Raw genomic sequence first — 25,639 nt, 5'->3', positions numbered from 1 at the left:
GAGGAGCATGGCTGGAGTTTGGGTCGCGCTAAGTTAGTCTTCAATTCTGTACTATAGAATACTCAGTGGTAGCTTAGCCCTACAGAAAATGGCTAAACCACCCCGGTGGCTCTCAGGCTTTTTACGTTTGTCCCCTGGCAGCCTGGGGAGGGGCATTTACAGCATGTATTCACACAGAATTCCATAAAACACCTCTGTATTCCTAATAGGAACCTCCTAAATCCCTGCTTTTCTCTGTAGTCCTTAGGAGCTGCTCGCCATTGTAGTGCAGGGTGAGGTCTCTTCCTGCCATCCTCTACCCCCTGCTCTCTGCCTGTCAGTTACTACCTGTGGATGTTTCTTGCCAATTGATTCAGTCTCTCTGTAGATATGCTCAGATGATTCATACCAGAACTGTGAAGTTGTGATGACTATATTTTTAAACTATCAAATCCAATAATATCATTTCTTCCTTCCCTGCATTGTAGATAAAGACTTCATTTTTAAAGCAAGAAAATAAGAAAAATAAAATAAATACAGTATGTTAAATTGCATTTTGCCAAACTTAAATTTACTATAAAATCTTTCCTCAAAAAACATGAATTATTTTTTGTGTTTCTTTCAGGTTCATTAATTTTCCAAAACTTTACTGCAGCTTTCTCTTTTCAGAGGTGTTGACTTTTTCCTCATAATTAATCAAATAACAATTTTATATATTAATTCAGACCTACTTTATTTCTCAGGATGAAGTGGCTCATACGCTTACAGAAAGCAGAGTATTGAAAAACACCAGACACCCTTTTTTAACAGTAAGTATCAGGAATTAGTTTTAAGTACATGATTAAGTACTTAATTTTCAACATGATGGGTGTTCCATTATTAACCTAATTTACAAACAAATTTTGAAGTCTTTCTCATGATGATTTGTAAACAAACAGTAGCTATCTGGTGCTTATGATATCCTTTATCATAATGTGTATTTAACAGTTCAGAAAGAAAGTTTCTAATAATTTTGTAAAGCTTAACTGCACTGAAAACAAATTTAATTGTAGAATGTAACTCTCGTGCAATTTTTGTATATGAACACTTTTTTAATAAAAGTTATTGATTTCACATAGTGTCAAGTAAGTAATTTTTACTGAGAAAACTTAATTAAGAATTCAATAAAATGATAAAAATAACTATTTGTTCAACATAAGTAGCCCATGGAGCAATAAAAGTCAACCCCCACTACTTCAATATCTTTGTCTTCATATGGCTAATATTTATAGAAGGAAAATATTGAAAAGAAGATGAAAATTTTGAGATTCATGACAAGTTATGATTAATAGTTCTAATTTTACAACTGACTTTCTTCTGTAGAAGTAATTCTGATTCTTCTCTTATGAGAATATATTAGAAAATCTTTTCATTGATTTCAAAAGATAATTAACATGTATTTTAAGATAGGGAAAAATTATTTTGCTTTTTGTATTAAAATATCAAAGTATAACGTGGAAGCTTTCCTATTGAGAAAATCATGAACAAACCCGGTAGAAAGCAGAGGATTGCATTTACATTGCTTGGCCACAATATTCTTGGAAATTCAGTCAAGAGAGATGAGATCTCCAAAAGTTTATTAAATTAGAATGTAAAGGTAAGCAGGAGTAGGTGTAATTCCAATCAAATCGTGCAACGTCACTGTAGTTGTATCTTTATATCTTTCTGATATTATTATTAAGCAAATATTTTAAGAAGACATGCAGTATTTAAGTCACATGAGACTCCTTATGATTTTGTTACATGTAGTTCTACTGCATTTCAATTATTTTAGGCCAAGCCTGCATCTGTGGATTTTCTTTGGTATCGTTTTTTTCCAAGGAAAATCAATTCAACATTGATAAGCCAGAATTTTTTATTAAGATGATACCATTTGTTACAATTTTAAAATGATATGTAAATAAATATATTCATCTGGCACTCTGTTTTTAACATTGCGTAGTATGTGAAACTGGAGAGTCCTTGCTTTGGAAATGAAAGCAGGCTGGAGGTTAAGATCACTTTAAAGATTTTATTTGGGAGAAATTAAAAAGAGCATGGTAATCTCTGTCTTCATGGACATTGTGGAAGTGGACATCAGAAAATATGATGAATGAGAATAGCTGATGTACTGTGTGTGGCAGTAAGAAATGCAGTAGAAAATTGTGTATTTTAGTAACTGTTTAGTATTTTATTATAATAACCATGCTGTTTTCATATCAATGGCCACGTGGCAGAGATGAGGGAAGACATGAAGGCTTTTGTGTTAATTCATCTCAAGCTCCAGATAGGAAGTTATACTTTTAATTACTCTGAAAGTCAGAATTGTCTGCTTGAGAGAATAAAATTAAATTTTATTACAGTTTTAAGTGCAAGAAATTTGGTTAATACAAGATGATAACTGGTTTGGTTTTGCTGTTTTCTTTGCAAGTCCTTGAAATATTCCTTCCAGACAAAGGATCGTTTGTGTTTTGTGATGGAGTATGTTAATGGAGGAGAGGTAAGTTTAAAAAGGATGTTCTGCACTTGTAAATAGTAACACTGTCACTGGGTTACACTTTAAAGGATGTAATTTTTCTTGCCTTTTTTGCTTTCCAGTATCTTTGGAGTTTGGGTTGGGGTTTTTTGTTTGTTTTTAAAATTGTTTTATTAAAAAAAAAAAAATGCAGATGTGTATTATAACTATGCTGTCAAAAGTAGTTCCTATTCTTGAAAAATTAGACTGTGGTATCTTGAAAGATAATTTCATGGTAGAGAAATAATTACAAGTAGCTTGCTTATTGTTTTTTCTTCAAGCATATTATAGCATGTTCTGGCATGAAACAGTCACAATCTAGTACAAACAAGCAAAAATAATCTTGACTAGTCTTGCCTTTTTCCTGAAATGTGAAATATGTGCTCTCTTCTTTGCTATAGCTGTTGCAAATACCTATGAGAAAAGAGTGGAGCATTCATATTTTTCCTTAACTTCAGTCCCCTTCACTTGCTGTGTACTCTGGAAATTCCAACTTAAGTGCTAAACTTGTTGTAATGTCATTAGCCTTTCAGTCGTTACTCTCCTCCAGCTGTTTACTGAAGAATGGAATATCAAAAACTATACCTGTCAAATGGAATTAAAGAGAATTGCGATCTAAGAAGAGGGCTTTTATCTACCTTTTAGGTGCTGTTTGCTATTCAGACTGTATCTTGTTCTAACATGAACCAGGGGTTTTTCCTTACTTTGTCTACTATATGCTGCATTGTAACGTTAAAGGACGAAGTGGTTCCACTAGCTTTTTTTTCTTTTTTTAATCAGAAAACTGTTTCTTCATTCAGGAATTGTTGCAGCTTGATACTGTGTTTTGCGTTATTCTTTTGCTGTGTTCTGCTACAATTAAACTGTCTTCAACTATAATCCTAATGCTGGAGCACCCCCAAAGCGCTCGTCATGCATTCATCACTCTGGCGATTTCTGGGCCCAGTCTGAGGCCCGTTTACATCCTAACTGGTCCATGGCCGTCCTCCACCAGCCGTGGCTAAACGTGGTGCTAGAGGGTTCTCACGTGTTTAGCGCAGTGTGTGTAAACCCAGGTCTGGGCATCGCAGGTGTTGAACCGTTTTGGCCTGGTGAGCTAGGCACAAAAATCTCCCTCAGCGGCGATGGGCTAACCGCCTTCTCTTGGACAGTCAGCTGGCTTATTTGGCATTGAACTGACATCACCAATATTAAGTCAGTGCTATCTGCAATGAGGTTTAAAAGTGATGCCTTATATACTAGCTAATTCTTCTAAGTTTTCTGGGTGTAAGACCTTACTGCATTTCTGTAACCCTGGGGGATGCACTTTAACATGGGCCTGTCGTTTAGATACTCATCTTTTTGGAAGATACCGTTCTGTCCTGTTTGAATGCAGAACAGAGGCTACAGAGAATGTTTTCAACTCCTTTCTTAAGACTGAGGATGCTCTGACACTGCATTTTGATCAGGCTTGTATCTTGCATTCCTCTGCATTGGCTGGCACCTTTGCGGCACTGCCGCAAACGTTTTGTGTCATGGGTTTCTTGGTAGCAGCCTGCTTTTGCTTATTGGGAGTTGAGTGATTGCAACGTACTTTGCCAACACTGGGTTGCTTTTTTCCCCAGGTATGATGCTCTTGTTTGTCAGTGTTGCTCATGTTCTTTGCTGATGGTTCTCTAATTCAGTGTAAATTTTTGCCACAGTGGGAAATAATGGCCTTTCAGAGCAGGCGGTTTTCTTTGAAGAAACTCTTGATTTGCTTATGTGCTTTTCTTTGACTAGAGATCTGAATTAGTAAGTTGGACACGCTTTTAATGGGAAAATCTTGAATCTTACCAAGTTTTCCTGTGAATTTCAGACTTTAATCACTGTCTACTGAGAAATACAAAGGACCTCATATTTGTAAAAATAGCCTTGTTACTAACTCAGAAGTGCTGAAAGTAAGTTGCACGAAGTTTACTCAGCATTTTAGCCATTTGTAAGCTTGTCTCCTATGTGGGACACAGACTTTTTTCTTTTGCTGCTTACCTCTACTATTCTTTCTGTGTTCCAAGGAAGTTTCATTTCCTTACAATGGTTTCTCACTGTTGAAGGTGTTGAAAACTCATCTTTTAATTATAACCTTCCTATGGGAAATTGGCTGTAGCAGTACCATGTTGCTTTTGGTTCTCTCCAGAGCTGTACTACCTTCAGTGTGTTTCTGTTTAAAATTCCTTTAGATTCACAGATTTCTTTTTAGTTAAACAGTTGTGCCTGAGTCAATTGCTTGTGAATTTTCTTGGTTATGTCTTTCAGGAGAATATTACCTAAACAGTCCTCCGAATGAAGGAGTTTCTGAAATTTGTATGTGTATTCTTGACTCTCACCCAGGTGAAAGCAAGATAATGCCACAATTTAGGCTTCCGCCCTACTGCAGTAATAAAAAGTGTAGTCAGTACTAGGAATCTTCAGTTCTTCTTCCTGTGGTTAGGAAGGAAAACAGTCAAGAAAGGGGTCACTGAATTTCATTCTGGAGGAGAAGAAATTGTGTTAAAATGTTTCTAAACAAGAATCTTCTATACCTGTTAAAAATCTAGATCTGTGTTGAATTTAATATCTCACCAGAATAGTAACAATTTATCTTTGCTTTACCTTGCCTGTGTAACTTCAAATTAGTTAGGCTCAGTTAATAAGGAAACATGTTATAATAACTGCATCAGTTTTACAATGTACAAAGTATTACCGTATTGAATTTCGAGTTCACTTGACTTCTGTAAAAAAAAAAAAAAAAAAAAGCAAGGAGCTAAATATATTACAACAAATCATTAGAGGATAGTTGCAAGCAAACTATTCAGATAGCAATATTGAATATGTTAATTTTCTTATAGTGACAACTTTTACAGTTAATTTTCTGCTGCTTAGGGCCCAATCTTGAAATCTTTGTTGTGGGCTGAAAGCTCAACTTTTTCTTTTTTTAGTGTAGCTGTTAGACTCTGTGAATGAAACGTTTAGCAATGATCATAAACTATGTTGCAGAGCTGGAAGGATACTTCTAACATTGTGATTACTTCTCAATACCTTTACTATACTGAAGGAATTACGTTAAAGTAGCATCAAGACATTGAAATTTGATTTCAGAAAAAAAATATTCATCTGGCTTAGTTGAGATGACCAAATTCCATTATCAAGACTTTGAAGTGTTATATTTTATGAGTGTGTGGTAAAAAAGTACATGCAATATTGCATGATAAACTGTGTTCTTTACTTTGGTTCGAAATATAGGATATTTATGTAAATATTTTTTAATAAGTAAAAATATCAGTACTTACAGATGAAAACAGGTCTACTTTAAGGAAAAGAAAACCCTTTCATTTTTGTACATATTTTGCTGTCCTCCTGTCAGGATTTTGAGAAAATGTGTCAGGCTGTATTGATGGTTTTCCTGCTAGTGCTGATTTGCCTACTCTTCCTTTTGTAACCCATATAATTTTGAGTCCTATGTGATTGCAGTAGGTTAGTAGTACGTTACAGTGTTTCCCCAACTTCCAGGCCATACAGAATGGTGTAAACTGTAGTGTAAAAAATTATATTCTAAAAATGACGCTTTATTGCTGGGCAATACTTTTGGAGTGTATGTTTCCCATTTTTTATTTCGATGATTTTGCTTTAAAGGCTGAAAAGCTTTAGGAATGAAATCTATTACATACATTACTCTGCAGAGTACACTGATTCAGCTGACTAATAAGTTGATTAACTTCTTTGCTTTGCACTTTCAAGATAATTCCAAATTCCGTACTATGTAACAAACTTAATTGGTAATTATCTGTATAATAAAATTAGACTCTAAAGTTTGTTCAGATGGTTTATCCACACCAGAATTCTGAATCTGTGTTCCACTTGGCTTTTTTTTTTTTTCCCAACAGCTCTTACTTCAATTCTTTAAGCAAGAGAGAACTAAATGGTTTGTTGTAATTGAACAAGTGTCTACTGTCTAGAAAAAAAAAAAAGAGGATTTACAACATACGTAATGAAAAATAACTCTGAATATTGTTGTAAGCTTTATTGATTTTATCTCTGTTGTGTCCTGTTTTGTTTTCCTTTAACTCTAAGTAAATGAATGTTCCTTAGCCTAAAATTAGTTGTCCAAGATAAAGGTGCTATATTTCTTTGGGTATAGAGTGTGCCTAGAAGTGGTATAAAGTCTGAAACAATAAACAAATAATTCAAAATTTAAAGGCTGCTACTGCAAATGCTTTGCAAAAGAGTCAAATCAACAGTTAAATATAAAATGTGTTTAACTGCAGAGCTGAGCAAACCCAGTGTACAACAGCAAGAGCCAGTCATACAACTTTCAACATGCTAAATGGGTCGCTAGCATGTGTAGAAGTTAAACATATTGATTGATATGGTTTTTTTATATATTTGGCGTGCTTGGATCTGGAGTTGAATATACTTTTATGTTTGATCTTTGGTTTTATTTGTTACAATTTTCCCATTAAACTATTTTATTAGGAAAAAACCCCATGGCAACATTGTTGTTCAGTTTTTAAATAAAGACATACCAGGAAATTTATAGCTCCAATCCTCACTGTAACTATAGCACCCTCATGTATGCCATCAAAAATGTTATGTGCAGAATGACTTTCTTTGTGCCAAAGCTATTTCTATTGCAATTCCAATTACTTTATAGCACATATTTAATAACTGTAAATCAATAAATAGTGCAAATGTTGGAAGCTTTTTTCATAACCTTCCATCAGATTTCCTCTTTTCCTTCTCTGAATTAATAAATCTAATCTTCATGTTCTGACAATTGTAAATAGAGCCTGGTGGCATAATTATTGCAAAATAATGAACCAACTAAATAATTAGCTGAAAATAATGCTGTAATCTCACTGAATTAGATTTTTCTATTACAAAGTTTGCTTTAGTATCTTTTGCATATATCTGAGTATGAATTCACTTTTAACATGCATTTTTATATCTTAATGTACATTCTTCATTCAAAACTAGCATGTATGGTTTGATGACGACTCTGCTAGGTCCTATAATAATATGGAGAATGCTTTGGAAGAGTGACTGTAGTGTCATATATAACGTTCAAATAAAACTGACTTGGGAACTCAGTTTCTTTGGCAAACAGAACTGTTAGTTGTTTCTAGCTGGTCATTTTACCCTGAAGTTAGTATTTTGAATGAATATAAAGAATATTTTGTTGGAAATAAACACTAAAGAAAATAAACTTTAGTTATGTTAGCTTGTCAGATTATCAACTCTCAGATTCAGATTGGGACACTTTTTTTTTTTACAGAAACTAATACATCTGTTGCTGACAAGTATGCTGAGGTTTTAGAAAATTCTAAGACGTTGCTGCTCAGCTTCTGGATTAGTCTCTCATGCAGAAAATTGCAATAGTCCTTTTGCACAGATACGAATGTAGGGCTGACTGGAAGTTATATTATAAATTTTTGGAATGTGTTTGCTGTTTGTACGCGTTAAAAAGTGATCTGAAAGTTGGACTTCATTTTGAATTACATTGAGTCCATCAAAACAAACAAAACTACTAGAAATGAGTGACATTAGCTCATTCTTTATGAGAGACTACAAACCAGGCATTAATGCATAAATTACATAAATTTAGCATTTTGCTTTATTTGGATGAAGATCTGCTTAGCGGTATTCTTTTCCTATTTGAATCTTGCAAAAACATGTGGAAAAGACCCCACAGACTGAGAAATACAGGTGGTCTTTTCCCAGTTTTCTAATGTGTGTGAGGCGCTTCCTGAAGGCAGACTTGGTCGCTTAGGCTGCATGGCTCCTCTGTTTGCGCTGGCAATTAAGCAGTCCGCAGTACAGGATGCAGGTTACTACAGGGAGGGCTGATGTCACCACCAGGGATCTGAGCTTAGACAGGGAAACAGCAGCAGGAGCAATTGAAATACCTCCTTGTCAGGCAGGTATTCCATTTTTATACAAGGTGTCATGAGAATTCAAAAAGAAATTGAAAGGGGAGTGCAGATACAATGAACAAAAAATGAAATACTCTCTTTAAATCGTACCGCAGTTTCTGTTTGCTGTGGAGTCTGCTGGTACAAATACATGCTGCCAAAAGGCTCAGTTTAGTTGGGAGCTTGTTTGGGTACAGAAGAAAGTTGTAAACATTTTTTGAAGCGCAACTGTCAGGAAAGAAGTTGACTCTTAGTTGTTCATAGGACTGACTTTTTAATTACATTTTGAAAAGTCCACACACTGAAATAGCTGCAGAGTGAGCAGTGTAGATTCACTACAAGTGTAAAGTAAGGTGTGGTATTGACAGATTAAGCACATTATAGTTTTTTGGTTGGTTGGTTTTGGGTTTTTTTTTTTTTGGTACCTACCCTGCCATTTTGGGATTCTCATCTACTTGATATTTTTAGCAGTGAAATTAAACCACATTGCTGTTATAGATTTCCTTGTCCATAATTTATAAACGATGACATTTTCTGTGTTTCTGTTTTGTTGATTGTTAGCTCTTGAGGTAAAACCTAAAACACTGGAACTTGCAGGGGTAAGGCAGGTGGCCCAATTTGCTCTAAAGCAGAATACAGACAGGTACTAATCTTTCATTAAGGACTTTCCCAAGCTTTCTTAATGCAATAAATAAAACTAGGCATTTTACAGTGCATTTGGATTAAATAGCCCAATTCTGCTTTTTTTAGGTGTTGTTCTGGGTTCTGAGGGTGCTGTTTTATCCAGTAAGATGCTGATAGCCTTGCAGAACTTCACCTTATGCTTTTTCATTGCAGCTGAAGTTACTGGCAATACGTAACGATTAATATTTTTCACTGAAAGACTTCAGTTGAAAAAGTGTCTGCAAAGCACTGTTACTTATAAAGTATTAAAGAAGAGACAAAACCCCCAAAGAAGTGTTTTTGTTGTAGCAAAGAAATACACTAAATACATAGATTTGTTTTTATAAGCCCTAAGCAGGTGTTGGTTTGCTTTTTCTGGTAATATTGCTAGCAGTAGGAATGTGTTGTTTTTGTGAAATGCCAGTTCACCCGTTCAGTCGAAGCCTACTGAAGAACTAGACTTTTTTCAGTTCAAAGAAAAGTTACTAAATTACTGAAAAACTTAAGGTGGAACTGGAATCTGAGTATTTTAATGATATTTCTCAGTTGCTCAAAATAAAAATCCAAGGAAGTGGTGGAGGCAGAAGTATAGAATGATGCTGCTGCATACTTTTTTTTTTTTTTTTTTTCCTCTGGTAACTGAAGGTTAAATGAGTAGCAAGCAGAATGCCTTAAACAAGATTGGTATATTGATTAAAACGCTGATTTAACAGCTCGCTTTCTCCCTTTGGAAACCTGGAAAAGATAAGCCAGCTGCTGTCTAAGAGTGCTGAGTGTCCACTGAGAGTACACTATCTATCATCACAATATGGTGATGAGAGGTGTTTTATGTTTGTGTTAATTTCCCCCACTAAATCAGTAATTATTACAATCCTGTCCCTGCTGTTTACCCTGCAGCTGTTTTTCCATTTGTCGAGAGAGCGGGTGTTCTCAGAGGACCGCACACGCTTCTATGGTGCAGAAATTGTCTCTGCCCTGGACTATCTGCATTCTGGGAAGATTGTGTACCGTGATCTCAAGGTAAAAAAAAGAAAAAAAAAAGTAATCAAATTTTTGTTTTTGCAGAGACTATTGGGACAAATGCAAAGTAATTATAAAGTTGCACTATTCAGAGTTAATGGGGGAAAAAAAAAATCTGTGTTCAGTTTAAAGTTGTGTGTGTGCTGAAGGAAGCCATTTGATAGAGTAATCTATAGATGGATACATTACTTGACTAACTTGATTAAAAAAAGAAACAGCACTTGAAGGAGATCTAAACTTCTGATATTTTTTTTTCCCCCATTACTTCTAATTTAACTTGGATTGCAACACAAATCTCAAATATAATTCTCAGTGTCCCCTAACAAGGGAAACGGGGAATTGGGACAATGTGACTGCATTCTCTTTACCTCAGCAAAGAGTTATGTTCTTGTATGATTTCAAAACATTTGAATTCAGAATACTTCAATAGGAAAAGAATGTCAGCGTTAACTTCCAAATTATTTTGTCTTTTGTGTCTTGGGAAAGATTCCTAATACTGGAATGTAGTTTGTCTTAGATTTGCTTGCATACACAGATCTGTATCCTCTGTTGCCTGAAGCTCCTTTTACGTTATGCTACAGGTATTCTGTGACACAGTATGTTCTGTGGAAAATGACCTCTGATTTCAATACTAACATTTTCTAGCTTTTGTGGGAGGAACCTTTAAATTCCATGATGAGACTTTTATTTCTGTGAAAAACCTTTAATTTTTTTGTACAGGAAATTGTGCTTTCCTGTTACACATGCACAGTAGTGGAGTTTGTTCATGGACTCCTTTGTACAGGAACCGAGGAGAAAGGAGGCAATGGCAGGCAAGTTCTGCTCAGGGAGACAGACAGAAAACAAAATACTGGGTTACCTGTGTGTAGCAGAATCTGTGGTAATAACATGGCATGCTGTGACATCTTGGAAAAATACGGAATTGTCTGGTCAAGGAATGATAGGTCATGATTTTTGATTTAAATTCCAAATAATAAGGAAAGAGGAATTTGACTTTATAAATCTTCCATTACTGGTGCCATTCACTTTGCATCTTCTTTGTATGACACCATTATATACCTTTATAATATATACCTTTGAACTGTATTTCAGGCTTTATACAGACTTAGGAAGACAGGGCTATGATTGTTCTTGGTTGGTATTTTCACTATACACCTTACAATAAGAAAAAAACCACAAACTTCTTCTGTTGAGAAAAGTTGTTCAGGAGTATGTTTTACTTGGTTTTAGTTGTATCTGTATTTAAATTGCTAATAAAAAGCTTTTGCGATAGTTATGTTAGCCATGTTTATGAGATAGTCTGCAGTAAATATTGCAGTATTTTTTATTCCTGTTCTTTAAATACTTCCTAACAGGCTATATTCTGTTTTCACATTTCAAAGCAAGGATCATATATTTAAAAAGCAATGTGAAGCATACACATACAACTATTCAAGAACAGCATCCTTTGCAAGTATACAAGGAAGAATTTACCTTGGGGCTTTGTTTTTATCAGTAGCTTCCCTATTCCCACTTTTGTCTGTTATTGAAAAGGTTGTGGAAGATGCAGATATTTTAAAGATTTATTTTAAAAGAACATGGATATATACTAGCTGTTTCATGACAGTTTAGTAAGTAAAATGCATCTTGGTAAATGAAGATGGTGTAACAGCAAAGGAAGCCTATGAAGTTGTGCCAAATGACAGCCATGATTGTAACCTTGAATTACTTGATTATATCTTGAGAATATTTTAAAAAATATTTTGCTTTCTTTCTATGGAAGATGCACCAAACTTGTAAAACTTCCGAAAGAAAGACCATGCTTTAATTGACCTGGGATTTACCATTGTTATTTACAATAATATTACTCTAATAGAGCATTAAATGATTATTTAAATTGTACAAAACTAAACACTGTTAAATGCTATAATGTAATAGATGCCGTAATATTTTTTTTTAATTACAGACAAATTATGTTCTATTGCAAGTAATAACTCTGTATCTTTTTAAAAAATTTGATGTAATGCATCAGCCTGTCCTCTTAAGAAATACTAAGGGAACATTTTTTTCCCCAACACACAGTTAGAAAATCTAATGTTGGATAAAGATGGACACATAAAAATTACAGATTTTGGACTTTGCAAAGAAGGAATCACAGATGCAGCAACTATGAAAACATTCTGTGGTACTCCAGAATACCTGGCGCCTGAGGTATGATTTAGAATATACTCTTGTAATACAGTATAAAATGTTTATTTTACATTTAATTTTAGACTACGGTGTTTGTATGCCAAAAACTGTTCATTGTGGAAAGAACTGACAGTCTGCCCGAATAATACTATGCAGTTGTTATTCAGAATTACATGTGCCGCTTTTCTTTCTGGTGATTGTATGTGTATTGATGCTGTGCTGCTTAGTATTTAAAAAGGAGTCTAACATGCATTTTCCTTCTCATGTTTGCCTTCCTCTGTTAAAGTTTTTATCTCCTGATGATTTCTTCAAAAATAATCTTCCATCTGTCTGTCACTTGGAACATATGATACTGCTTAACTGAGCTGTATAACTAGTGTTTATATAGCCTCAGTGGAGGCGAGGGGGAATAGGAAGGTACTGAATTCGCTGGATTTTATCTGAACTTCCCAGTTGCAGGGAGAGGAAGTTGAAATTTTAGATATTTCTGCTAAAACCGATTGAGTGTATCAACCTCAGAACTGAGGTGGGCACCAAAACCTAGCCATTTCCTAGTACGTACGCAGAAGTGGCATCCCAGAGTATGCCACCCCATCTTTACTGTTAGCTAGCACTGGGAGGGCCAAACATCACACTTCTCAAGGGTTGATAAAAAGATGGACATGAGGATGTTGTTTTGATTCCATTTCTAGCTCTGGTTTGGCCACTGGAGAATCTGCTGTGGAAGCTCAAATCACCCAAATGATCTGCTCCAGTGTTAGTGCTGGCAGCTCTGCCACTTGATGCCTACTGAAAACAAGCAAGGGAGGCACTATCAAAATTGGGGTTTTTTTGTCCTGCCTGGCTTCAGTCAACAGTACTGACTGTGGTGCTCGGAAATGTTGTTCTGCCTCTCCCCTGGGGCTGCCAAATGCAACTCCAGTATTGACATGAAAGACAGCATTATTTTTTTACTTAATGCCAAGGATTCTGTGGATGCTGAATTAGATCTTATTTCCATTCTTGTCAGCATTCAGGATTGCTACACAGCTGATACTGGGACAACTTTCTACTCAACCTAAAGGGCTTTACAAGGCCCTTCAGTCCTACCATTTGTTTTAAGAATTCTTCAAGGGATCCCCCACCTCTTGCAGCAACTCGGCATCTGGTTCCATCTTCCTTAATTCTTTCAGCAGGGACAAGAAATCGGAGCAGCCATGCCCTCACACTGCAGGTTTGAAGTACCTAAATAGTTTTGGCTGGTTAGGTGTGTTCATTTCAGCTGTTTGGTGAGTCACCAGCTGCGCTAGCTATGAAGACAAGCTCACTGATACATGGTCTCCTTTGCAGAATCACATCCCATAGATTCCAAAGAAGACTTAGATGCAGATTGTTGCTATCCTTTTTGACAATTTCTGACATCTCCTTTGTGTTTATTGCAGGGACACTCAACAGTTACCTACATTTAAGGGTTCCAGAATTATGCTTAGCCTGCTTTGAATCGTTTGTAGCTACTTAGGAGAAGCTGTAGATCTGCCTGTTTGGCTTGGTACAGTGGCCACTTTTCTTGCGTTACACACCCAGAGTCTGTGCCAGCAAGGAGAAGATGGTGTCATCGCTGACATAAATTACAGGTGTCATTGTGAGCTCTTACCCCCTCGTTGCCATCTTGTCACCAGTCTTGAAAACATTCTCAAAGAGTACAAATATCCTGTTCAGTTGCTTTCATCTGCTTCTTCATCTCTCACTTTTGGGAACGTGCTAGCTCTCTTCCATCGAACGTGGCAAGGGATCATTCTGGGTTCTAGGCACTTACCACAAGTTACTTGATCCAATTTACCTTTCTGTTCTCTAGCAGTCCCGTTCCTCTCCTTCACCTCCTGTTATGAGAGTTTTTTTGAGAACCAGCCTGTACAAATCTGTCTTGAAGGAAATTGACTCTTCATTAACCCTGCGAACCACAGAACCCATTCCCTTTCACCTCAGCTATAAAGGGTTTAGAGCAAGCAACCTAGACAGGGTACTGGTATGGCTTAAGAAGATTCAACACCTTTATCCACACATTCTTAGTTAAAAGGGTGAAGTTAGCAGTATATGGACACCATGCAAAAACCAAAGTTTCCCTTTGTACTCTCTGCTGCTAAAATAGCGTTTACCAGTGCATTTGCTCACCTGGGACAGTTGTATCTATTTTTGTACCTGGGACAGCTGACTGATAAAGGGACCATCAAGAGACTGGGTCCTCCAGTCTATTCATGTGCATCTGTCAGAGAATGATTGCTGAAAAATCACTTCTCGTTGCATTTCAGGCCACAGAAATCATTACCAGATGCTGAAGAGTTACTACCTTTTGACAAATTGCAGATCATGAGAATCCAATGTTACAGGTGGACTTCAATCCTGTTACCACAGTGAATTCCTGCTTGTTTATCCCAAGACAAATGGCAGTGTATACTTATGCTTTGACTGGTTGTGGTTAGTGTAAAGGTCGTTACCTTTTAGACTTTCTTTAGAAGCAAGTTATTCTCCAGTTATGTGGAGAAACCCATTCAGCATCTGTCCTTTTAATAATACCCTTGCATCCTCCTCTTTCATCTAGGTCAGTTGTGATGGGTGCATCCCTTCTGCAGGCCTTTTGGTTCAGTTTCCCATGTACGTGTTGGCTGGTGGTAGAGGACACTGGGACAATGTGCTGTGTAACATAGAGCCTGAGGTTTCTGTCTACCAGCCAGGAAGCAGTTGACCCAGGACCCTTGCATCGGCAGGAATCTATACCTAGCCTGAGAACTGACTTAATGTTTTCTTTTGTATGAATTCAGTGTTGTGGATTCAGTTACAAACAAAAACTTGAGCTTGATACTCCAAATGCTTTTTGGACTATTGTTTGAGGCATAGTGTCCTGATCACTATTCCATCTTTTTGCAAAAACTAGATTGCAGTTGCTTCCAACAGGAAAACAGGGAAGTAGCTAAGCCAGGGTAAGGTGGGTTTCTTCCTTGCATGACCTCTCAGGTGAACGTGTCCTTGTGGATCCATACAGAATTATTTCCCAAGGTGATTTCAGAATTACTGTTACAGAAAATAAGCTTACCTGTTGCTGTGTTTTTCCCACAAACCTTACATTTCTGAGATCAAAGTAGTCCTCCCCACGTTCTGTTGAACAGGCTCTTTCACCTCACATTGATAGGGCCGGACCTTTCATATAGGACGTGAGACTGACTGCTGATATCTGGCAGATCCAGAAAAATGCCCCTGTTCATGTGAAGATCAAATGGATGGTGGGCCGCAGGAAAAAAATGAAATGAGATTGCCAGGTTGGAGCCAAGTTTCATCTTTGGAGCTAGAATTACTTTTCTGGACTGTCACTGATTTATCATTCGTGGCATCTACCTGGAAGTCTATATGTACCTTCACCATGCACTGTGCTTTTACAGGGATGCGCAGGGCTTCCAGCTAAGTGGTCCACAGGTACATTCTCTTCATGTTGTCCTCTCCTAGTCCCTCCCTGTTATCCAATGCCAGTATTCTACAGTTTAAAAAAAACCCTAAAATGTCATTGACTGTGCTTTGTCTTACATAGTTATGTGCCAAGTGCAAAAGATGGTAGGGTATGGATACATCCTCTAGGAAGAAAATAGGTTCCACTGTCAAATAGCAGATCTTATATATGTTTACAGTACAGATGTACATTTTGGTCATAATTATTGAAGAATGAGTAAGTAACTTTTTATTTGTGAAATTATATAGTCTTTTGAGAATGATTTGGTTATCTGATAAATAGTGAAATTCCTTTATCATCTGCAGCAGAACTAATGCAAGCCTCAGGTTTTTTTCTTGCATGAGTGTAGTGGTAATACTAAATATTTCCTTCTGCTCTAAGAATCTGTGGCATTCCCCATTTGAAAGGTATAAAATATTTTATGATTTCTCACTCCTTAGTTTTTCATGAAGAAGCAGCTATTTCTTAGGAGTTTGTTTCCATTGTTGTCCTTCAAAGTAAGCTATCACATTCGAGGTCATTGTGGTGTCAGAGAATAAACATAGATCCAAAGAGAAAAAATGAATTGTGATCTCATTTAGGAAACAAAGATGTACTCTTGATTTTTTTCTCCAGAAAAAAAACAAACCACAAAATGTTTCTTTTGCAGTTTTGGAGTGGCAAAGGCAGGACAGGACCATGTGTCATTTCCAGACAGTATCACTCGCTAATAAAGAAAGAATAAAACTGAGAAAGTCCTTGTAAATATACCTGTGAGACATTTAAAAGCAGTTTGGATTTTCATAGTTTTCAGTTGATCGTCAAGGATCAAAGACCTGCTAATAAAGATACAGATCTCTACAGACTTTCTTTAGTAGAACATTCAGGAAATGAAGCTACTTGAGCAGAGAAAGAAAAGTTTTTGCAGCTCTGATTACTTGTTAGGGTAATTTCTTACATGAGATGATTGCAGTTTCTGGCTCTCTGCATTTCTGTTCAAGTTCTTAGGACTAAGTGCACAGTATTAGTTATAGTAGGGCAGTCACCACTTACACTGACACTAAGTTTTGGTGTCAGGGGAGATACAAGTTTAAATACCAGAAATGATATTTGAAGCTTTTAATCTTTTTAATAACAGGAGAGAAGATGGTTTGGCTATGAACAAGTCTGTAAGGGACTTCATGGATGATCGTTCAAATGACTCTTCATAGATGTAGATGATCAATGATACTGAGGTGTATTCTAATAACAGGGAAAATGGTAGGACCTCGTTAATTTTTATTAGTGTAAAAGTACAGACTAGATGGATGAATGCATTCCTATAAGAACAATAATATTTTTTTTTTAAAAAAATAAATAGCAAGACCATTTCAATATCGTTTATGCAGTTACTGTCACTCAAAGGTATGTGACAATAAATAAAACCAGAGCAGTTTCATAGCCTTTGTCCATAGACATGAGAAGATCTGCATGTCTTATACTTACTGTAAAATGAGACCAGTGGAGATGAAGGAAATATTAAGATAAGTTACACAATGCTTGTTTGGCTGGCATTTTTTTTTTTAAAATCTTTCTTTTAGAAATGGAATGAGAGAGATCATATATAATCAATTATTTCCCTGAGTTTTATCTCAGAGAAATGAAAGGTAAAACTGTTTTATCAAGGAGCAACTGCTGTCTTTCCTCACTTTTCACTTAATTTCTTGCTTCCAGCTTTTCTTTTTGGGAAGGATATGGCTTCGATGTAGGCCATATCCTTCAATATCTAGAACTTGGCCATGAAAGTTCAGTGGCTGAATTTCAGAAAGAGGAAGCATGGTACCCTGTACTGCAGGCACAGTTATAACAAGGAAAAACAGTTTTGCCATGTTTACCGGAATTGAAGGTGAATTTTCTAAGAATGTTGTGGTATATGCAGATTATAGAATGTTGTGGTAGAGGCAGAAAAAGCATTTTGTCACTGGTGCACCTATACACGTATTTCATTCTTTTAATGCTTGCTTGTATTGGATCAGGATATTTGCTAAAGGCAGTCTGGTAAATGTTTGGGCTGAGAATATGACGATGTACCACATAACTTATCTGATATGAGTTGAAACTATGTGATATATAGGCCGAGAGAGAGCCACAACAATGCACTGAAACAGACGTGCGACGTGCATGGAAATGGATGTTTTCGGTTTTTGCAGGCATCATAGCAAAGCAGTGTTTTAAACAGGGATTTTAATGCAGACAGAAGTTGCAATGTGAATGAATGTTACAGAAGAGCTCCTTCGGGTGTGGGGAACAGCATGAAGGTGCTTGTTCGCAACGAACTTCATGAAAGTAGCCAGCATCATGGGTAAATTGAGAGAGGTGAGGATGTAAAAAGGCAAAAGACCAGCATATTATGCTACAGAGAAAATGAAGTTGCATGAGGTGATACAGCCAAAGTCATTGTCTTTTCTTCACTTCTTTTTCTTTAATGAGGAAGAGAAAAAAATTGAGTAAAATAAGGAGGAGGATAGCAAGGGAGGTTAAAAGGAATTCGTGAAATGAATCTAATGATCTCACAGGTAGATTGATAGGCCAGAAAACACAGCTTAGAGATGAGAAGGTTTTTCTTATGGGAAAAAATGTGGTTGTGGGCAGGAAATAGAGTTTGGACTAAAGACAATTATGTTATTTTGCTCATTTTCTCTTAATAGAAACTAATAGAAAAAGAGACGCAAAAGGCAGGAGAAATTGATAAGCGACTTTAAAGAGGAGCTTGCTGGAGAGTTGTTTGGTTAGGAATATAGAGGAACTGAAGGACAGAATAATTTTTGTCATGGCTTATGTAACTTCCTTTTTATGTCTTTTTCCTTTAAATTTCATTTGAATTTAAAGATATTTGAAGCATCAAAATAATGTGCTTTTTGAAATTCTGTGCAACCCATTTTAGAAATAATAGGTATGTGCCATTATTTTCCACTTCTAGAGCTACTGGATAGAAAAAGTAAACAGGGGGAAGGGGAATTTGTGGAAAATGGCACAAATTAAGGGAAAGGAGCTGTTAAGATGTTGCTAGATGGCATCTGCATTCACGAGGCTTTAAGACGAGTATGAACTTTTAAGAGCTGGAACAACACTGTACAGAGAGACAGTGGTAAAGAGACTTTATGTTAGGCTTGGTCTTCCATCATACTCAGCAGGCTCTCACTCATATTTGGTTACCTCTGGTGAGCATTAATGAAGATTGATTGTCAGTGGCTTTTGGTGTTTATTTAGGGGAAGGTGTAGCTCCTGTTATTATTGAGGTGCTTTTTATTTTCTTCACTTCTGTTAATTCTTTTTTTTAGAGAAAGGATAATGAGACCCTCCACCAAACTGTCTGTGTTGATATAAATATATTGGTATTCTGGTTCATGGTGGTTTTGCGGAAGACCTGAGAGGCCTGTAGTGGTGCTCCAGCAAGACAGAAAGAATTTCCTATACGAAATTCTCTTAGAGTGAGGTTAATGTATTTTTGGAAGGTGGGAGGTAAGTTTGTTTCTCTAGCTTTAGACCCATTTTGTTCTTTTCACATGAAAACTTTATTAAGAAGTGCATTTACAAGCAGAAATGCTGTGCTGAAGGATGACAGAGTTCTGGAACCAGATACCTCGATGGCAGTTTCCAGTTATTTTGCACCTAGAAGCAGTATCTGCTGCATTGTTAAGGAATTGCATTGCATTTCTATGCATTTCTACTCTTGGCTTAGCGTCTCTGCATCTCCAGCACGTCCATGAGATTTCATACACCCTTGTAATTATGAGACTCCTTTATTCCTTGTCCTGTGGTAGCTTGGGGAGAAGACACAGGCTGTGACTGTCCAGAAGTAGGCTGCTTGTAGCATCTTATCCTGTGCCTCAGGCAACATTGTGCAGACAGACTCAGTCAAGATGGATGTGTGAACTTGTGTGGATGTATTTCTGGGTTTTGTTCCTCTCTTTGAATATAATCTTTTTAGTGCTGAGCTAATTATGTAGTCTCAGTTTTACTGTTGAGTTAGAGTACCTGATCAACTTTCCAACTGTAAAACAGTTTGAAAATCAAATGTAGCTTACATGCAAGACCCAACAAAATTAGAAGTGTTAAGTACGTTTTGGCAGTTCACTTTTATTATGCCCAGTCCTCAAATGTACCAGCAGACAATCATCTGAATGTTAGTTATTTTTCACATGCTTATGTGATCACACAAAAAGTACATGCTAAAAAGAAGCAGATGGTGACAGATGGGGAAGGTTGAATAAGGTGGTTTTGGAAACCTAGAAAAATGCACTTCTGTAATAGTGTAAAAATAAAAATTCTTTGATCGCCAAGTTAGAATGAACAAAATAGAGTGCCCCCCCCCCCCCAAAAAGACAAACCACCCCACCCAAAAAAAACTTGACCGACAGAAAGAAATGGAACCTACGAGTATTCAGTGTATATTTAGGAAAGTATGTTATGTAGTGTTGTTTTGTCCAAGGATAGAACATTAGTTTTATCAGCCAGAGACTCAGAAAGGTGGTAATTGTATTTTTTCTTCCTTTTCAAATGATGCATTCCAATCGATTGTTTTCCATGCTCAAAGAATGCTGTCAAAAGGGTCATTCTTTACTGTCACATATTGGTAGTGTTGTAGGTTGTGATAATATTTTGCTTCTGATGTCACAAGAAAGATTTTAACCCTCTTATTACGATGGTAAATAAATCATGCATGTAATGGGGATACCTGGATAACTGAAGCTGATCTGTAACAGGGAGCATTACTTCTTTGTCATGTAGGCAAATGTAAAACTAAGTAGAGAAGGTATAATCCACAAAAAAATAACATCTTTTGTGTGTGGACTGTCACATCCAAGCACCTACCCTGCTATGAGGATTGAAGGTTTGCCTATTCATTTGCATTAGTTAAATGGAGTCTTAATATTCAATTTTATTGAGTTATATAAACAAACAAAGAGTCCTTTTTAAAAAATTTCTATGATGAGATGTATTTTACTCCACAAAATAAGAAGTATCTAATCTGATAAATATTTAATTGCTAAATCTTCTACCTACACTGATGCCATAATTATTTTTTATTTTTATAATTGAATAGGTGTTTGTCTTACAGTATGACACACAAGTGCTTCCTGGTGAGAGAGAATGCTTTGCTTTTGATTATTGGCTTTTGCTTAAATCCAAAAAGCCCCAACTTCTGGTAACTTGTGCTCATTTTCCTGAAAGTATGGTTAGTTTGCTCCCTACCCAGACACCGTAGTTACGTTGTTGTGCTTTGCTTAACTAATTTTCTTTTGGCTTCAGAAGGATAGTTCAAGTTTATTTACTCTCTGTTTACCTAGATGCTTCATGCATAATCTGATTCTTAGCAGAGGCACAGTAGAATTTATTTTACCTGTGGAAATGTGGTTTAGTGTTGGCGTGTGCTCTTGAACAGCTGTCTGTTGTATATTTGGCTATGTTTTATTTCTGGGTGAGGACCGGTGGGGGGTGTGAGGAGGAATAGCATCTATGCCTGAAAATATTTTCCCTTCTGATTTATGGGAGGTTCACAATATGGAATTTTCTCTTTACGCTAAAATTCCAAGTACCAAATTATTTTTTTACATTGAAAGGAAATGGAAATGCAAAAAGTTGTTTTGCTTCAAAATGCTAGCACTGCATGAAAATTCAAATGTGGTCTTTTCCTGTTTTGTTTTCACTTATTATATTTTGGTGTACCACATCATTGTGTCGTCTTATGCTCCTAAGTCATCAAAAATGCTAGTGATTTGAATTTGGGCATTTTTGTCAGCTTGGCATTGCCAGCAGGGCCCTGAGATGAACATGATGGAATGTGGACAAGGCAGGGTATCCAGAGCAGAACGTCATTTATTGGCAGTAACAGTATCAAGATCAAAAGATGTGGAGCATTTAGATGAGGTAGGAAAGCCTTGCTCAGTTATACATACAGAAGAGTTGCTGCAACAACAGATAAATTATCACAAGAGTTAGACTTTCTCCGGAAGCCAGATAACCGGTGATGAACAAGAATTTGAATTTTCATGCAATCTGGTTAATCTCATCAGACACAAAAACTAATTGTCCACATGAAGTATCAGACTTCTCAAGGGGAAAGACGTAACAAAAATGCAAAAATAATCAAACAAACAAAAGACTAGAAAACAGATTAGCTCCACACTGCCCATAAATAAACTGTTGAATTCAAACCAGAACTTTAAAGCAGAGAGCAATTTTCTAATAAAACCCACATTTTTGTGTAGAACAAATAAGTATGACAATTCTTACAGAGACCATCTCAATAACATGCTTGAAGCTTTTTTTAATTAATTTTCATTTAATCAATGTAAACATTATTTCCATCTCAGCAAAAGCCTTTAGTTTTCCAAGAGCAATGAAGCAGAAACAAAAGCCGAACAAATGCTATTTAACATCGGTAAAAATTCAAAATCATTTCAGGAAGAATGAGCAACCAGAAAGAAATATCACAGTATTATCATTATTTATTACTTCTTACACATCTTGCATCTTATGGCAGTGTATGTTATGGAGACTACTGCTAGTGCAGTGATAATTAATACAGATATGAACAGGTCTGCAGGTTTTTTTTCTAACGGTAGAGTTGGTAGAGTTACGAGAGAAGTGCCATCTTTCTGTAGACTGAAATCATCTTTTGCTTTTACTTGCTGCCTTCTGTGAAAGGTGTCTGTTAATTCTAGAACAGAGTTACTTTAGCTTTCTAGTTTTTTGTGTTGGGTGGTTTTGTTGTTTGGGGGTTTTTTGTTTGTTTGGTTGTTTTTTTTTTTTTGTCCATTGACTAGATTTTACTTTTGAGGAGTCTTTTTAATGTAATGTGGTTGTTTTCTTGTGTTGTGGTTTTTTGGGGGGGTTTGGGTTTGGCTTTTTTTTTTTTTTAATTATTGCCAGGGTTGCCATTGACTTCTTACAGTCCTTTGTTAGAATACTTTTTTCATGTGCAATAGATTTTAAATTCTACTGAAGTCAGAGTCCCTTGTAGGAGGTTAAACACATTAATTAGTATCGCATGTTCTTTACTCTGGGAGGCTTTGATTAATTCACATTTATACCAGAATGTACAATTTCTGATGCAGCACAATGTGTGCCAGCAAATGAAAAAAAAAATAAAAAAAAATCAGTTTCCTTTTTTTTTTTTTTTTTAAGGTTACATAACAAAAAGCTAGGTAAGATGGGGGGAATCTCTAGTACAAAAGTGTGTTAGGAAGATAGTCTGCATTAGTACCAGAAGTAAAACAGCAGTGCAAGCCAGATACAAAATGGAGAAAAACTGCCTGCAAAAATTAGAGCAGTAGAATATTAGAGCAGTAATGGAAAACTTTCTTCCTTGACTTAATTCTCAGGTATCCATTTCCCAGGGTATCTGTAACCTTGACATTTTCTTTTCAGGTCTGTATAATAAAAGCAATGAGTATTCATTCATGTGGTTTTTATAGTATTGACGCAGCAATACTTTCACTGTTCATACCAAGATAGAGTTATAGTAACTAAATTTGTATAATACTTGGCAAACATACCTTTCTGCAGGAAGGATTTTCATACATTTGGATAAAAATCTGTTTCTGTAAAGAAATGTGTATTACCTTTGTTCATTAGTGTTAGATGATAAACTTCCTCACTGTTGCAGTTGTTACCACAATTGATAGAAAGTTCTAGCAGATATACTTTTTAACTTTTGTTGAATAATATGTGGGTGACTATTTGTTAGCAGACCAACAACTGTAGCAATGAAAATGTGTGAAGGGTTACCAGGAATGCTTCAGGAACATACACTCCACCTGAACTGTAAGGTTAATTGGAAACAGTTTTTTCCCCTTAAATTAACAGTACATTGGTGTATCCAAGTTCTCAGTTTTCTTTCACAACATAGGTGTGCAGACAGTTTGTTTAGATGTTTAAATATTTTCCCATCTGTTCTGTCAAAATTATTGATTGAGCAACAAGCAATTTGTAATGTCCTATCAGAAAGTCTATATCTAATGTATTAAAAGAAACCATAACTAGGTCAAAAACATAATTACTTTTCCATTATGTTGCCTTGGTTATCTAGCACAAAGTACGAAACCAATATTTTGATATTGTTCTTTTAAAGATAAAATCCAGTGCTGACAACCCTTTGTAGAAGCTTGACAATGAATTGTATGAAGCCTTTCATGCTCAAGGTTATTGCGAAATTTGTCTGTGCTTGCAGAGTCCAGAAGTTACAGCAACTAACTACCATTTCGAGGTCTGTGGGAAGTATATTTCTTGGTTGTGTGAATTTCTGCTGTGTAACCAAAAATCTTCCAGAGGCTGCTCATCAGGGATGTTTTGTTTCAAGAAAATGCAGTAAAAAAACAGAATTAAGGGATTTTTTACATTCAGCTCAGTTTGTGTCCAAAGCAGTCACGCTTTGTCCAGTATTCTGTGGTTAGTGAGGTATCAGAGAATCCTAGTTTCATTGAAGGCAAAGGGAAATACATGATTGTCTTAAGATGGTCACAGACTTCACCTGTCATACTACTGCATACAACCTCCTGCAATGGTTTTCGTTCCACAAAATCTTGTAAAAGCATTGCGTGTGTTTGTATCGACTTCTGTTTGGCCAACTCATTTAAGTGCCTGCTTCCTCAGTCTCTGCCCCAAGCCTTTGCAAGTAGGAGTTTGCAGATGTGTCTCAAGCTGCTGCCTCCCAGAAAACTTTCAACTCTAGCTACTGAAGAAATAAAGAGACAATAAAAGATATCTTTTCACTGGTTTTCACTGTAAAAATTACATGGACATCAAATTCTGTGGACTGTATGTTAGGGTCTTAAAGGAGTGATGTACCTAAAGCAAAGGACACCTGGAGATGTATTAACTGATAAACCTAAAGACTGAAATCTACAGCCACTCGTGAAGTAGAGGAGAAAAGAGAAAACTTCCAGTGATACTAATGATTTTTAGTAATATTTTCGAGTCAAAGGACACTGGACTTTTCAGCAGTGGGGAACAGTATTAGAAGATTGCTTTTTTTTTTTTTTTTGGTCAATAAATGCAAATACAAAGTAATTTTTTTTTCTTCTGATCTGTAGTTACTTGTCAGCAAAATGAATTGTTATGTGTGAGGGGCAAACACAATTGAACTACCGTGATCTTAGCAGCACCGCAGTGTGTTTGTGTTGTTTTAGTCATCACAAAGGCAAAGTTCAGGCTGTGAACTGAATTTTTTATTTTGTATGTAGGGCTTGATGGTCTTTGCTCTTGTATATGAAGCACTATCCCATCCTACACTTGGCCGTTGCCAGTAGTACTCTCCAGAAACCCCAAAGTGTGCAGAGACAGTGGAGTCACTAGAGAATACTTTGTTTTCCCTTGTTAAAGTGGCTATTCCTGCTATCTCAGTAAATTTAAAAAAAGAGTTGAGTTGCCTTTTGACTACAATACAAATGAAAGTTTTAAGGTAGATAAATAGCTTTCCCTTAGCTGAAACTATAATATTGTCCAGTGCCTCTAAAACATCCCTAAATATAAATGACTATAAATGTCATCCACGCACTGAAGTCACATTGTGCTGGAGCTCCCATCTCCTCTAAAACCTCACCTAGATCTTGACGAGATGGCTTGGGATTTTGGCACCCCACGTGTGTGAAGCAGATGAAGGGAAGGAAGTCATATATCTGAATGATATGACTATTTAAGCAAATTTTGTGGAAGAAAGCTTAAAACTTCATCTTTACTTCATGAAAATGCACCTGACTGGAGTATGTGCTCAGTGTAGCTGCTCTTTTTGTAGCTTATGAGTTGCATGTGATCCTTCTGTGTGATACCCCAAGAAAATATTAATATATTACAACAGATACCAGAGTGGTTGAGCTTGTGCCCTTTACGTTTTGGTGGGCCTGCTGCCTTTCCTGCTGTGACCTTGAA

At 36.3% G+C, this 25,639-nt stretch overlaps 1 protein-coding gene across 6 annotated transcripts in view; it reads left to right on the top strand.

Annotated features, from left to right (window-relative positions):
• Positions 1 to 25,639, top strand: part of AKT3 (AKT serine/threonine kinase 3) — a 160,316-nt gene that overhangs the window by 107,538 nt on the left and 27,139 nt on the right. For 4 of the 6 annotated variants that reach the window (XM_075748808.1, XM_075748807.1, XM_075748812.1 and 1 more), the window contains exons 7-10: positions 723 to 788; positions 2,429 to 2,497; positions 9,979 to 10,101; positions 12,163 to 12,291. In XM_075748808.1, the coding sequence (XP_075604923.1) occupies positions 723 to 788; positions 2,429 to 2,497; positions 9,979 to 10,101; positions 12,163 to 12,291 (387 nt within the window). The remainder of the gene's footprint in view (positions 1 to 722; positions 789 to 2,428; positions 2,498 to 9,978; positions 10,102 to 12,162; positions 12,292 to 25,639) is intronic. The other 2 variants (XM_075748809.1, XM_075748813.1) reach the window with 2 other exon arrangements.

This window comes from Balearica regulorum, chromosome 3 (assembly GCF_011004875.1).
Source record: "Balearica regulorum gibbericeps isolate bBalReg1 chromosome 3, bBalReg1.pri, whole genome shotgun sequence".
Taxonomy (NCBI): Eukaryota; Metazoa; Chordata; class Aves; order Gruiformes; family Gruidae; genus Balearica; species Balearica regulorum.
This window is presented reverse-complemented; position numbering and strand designations above follow the sequence as displayed.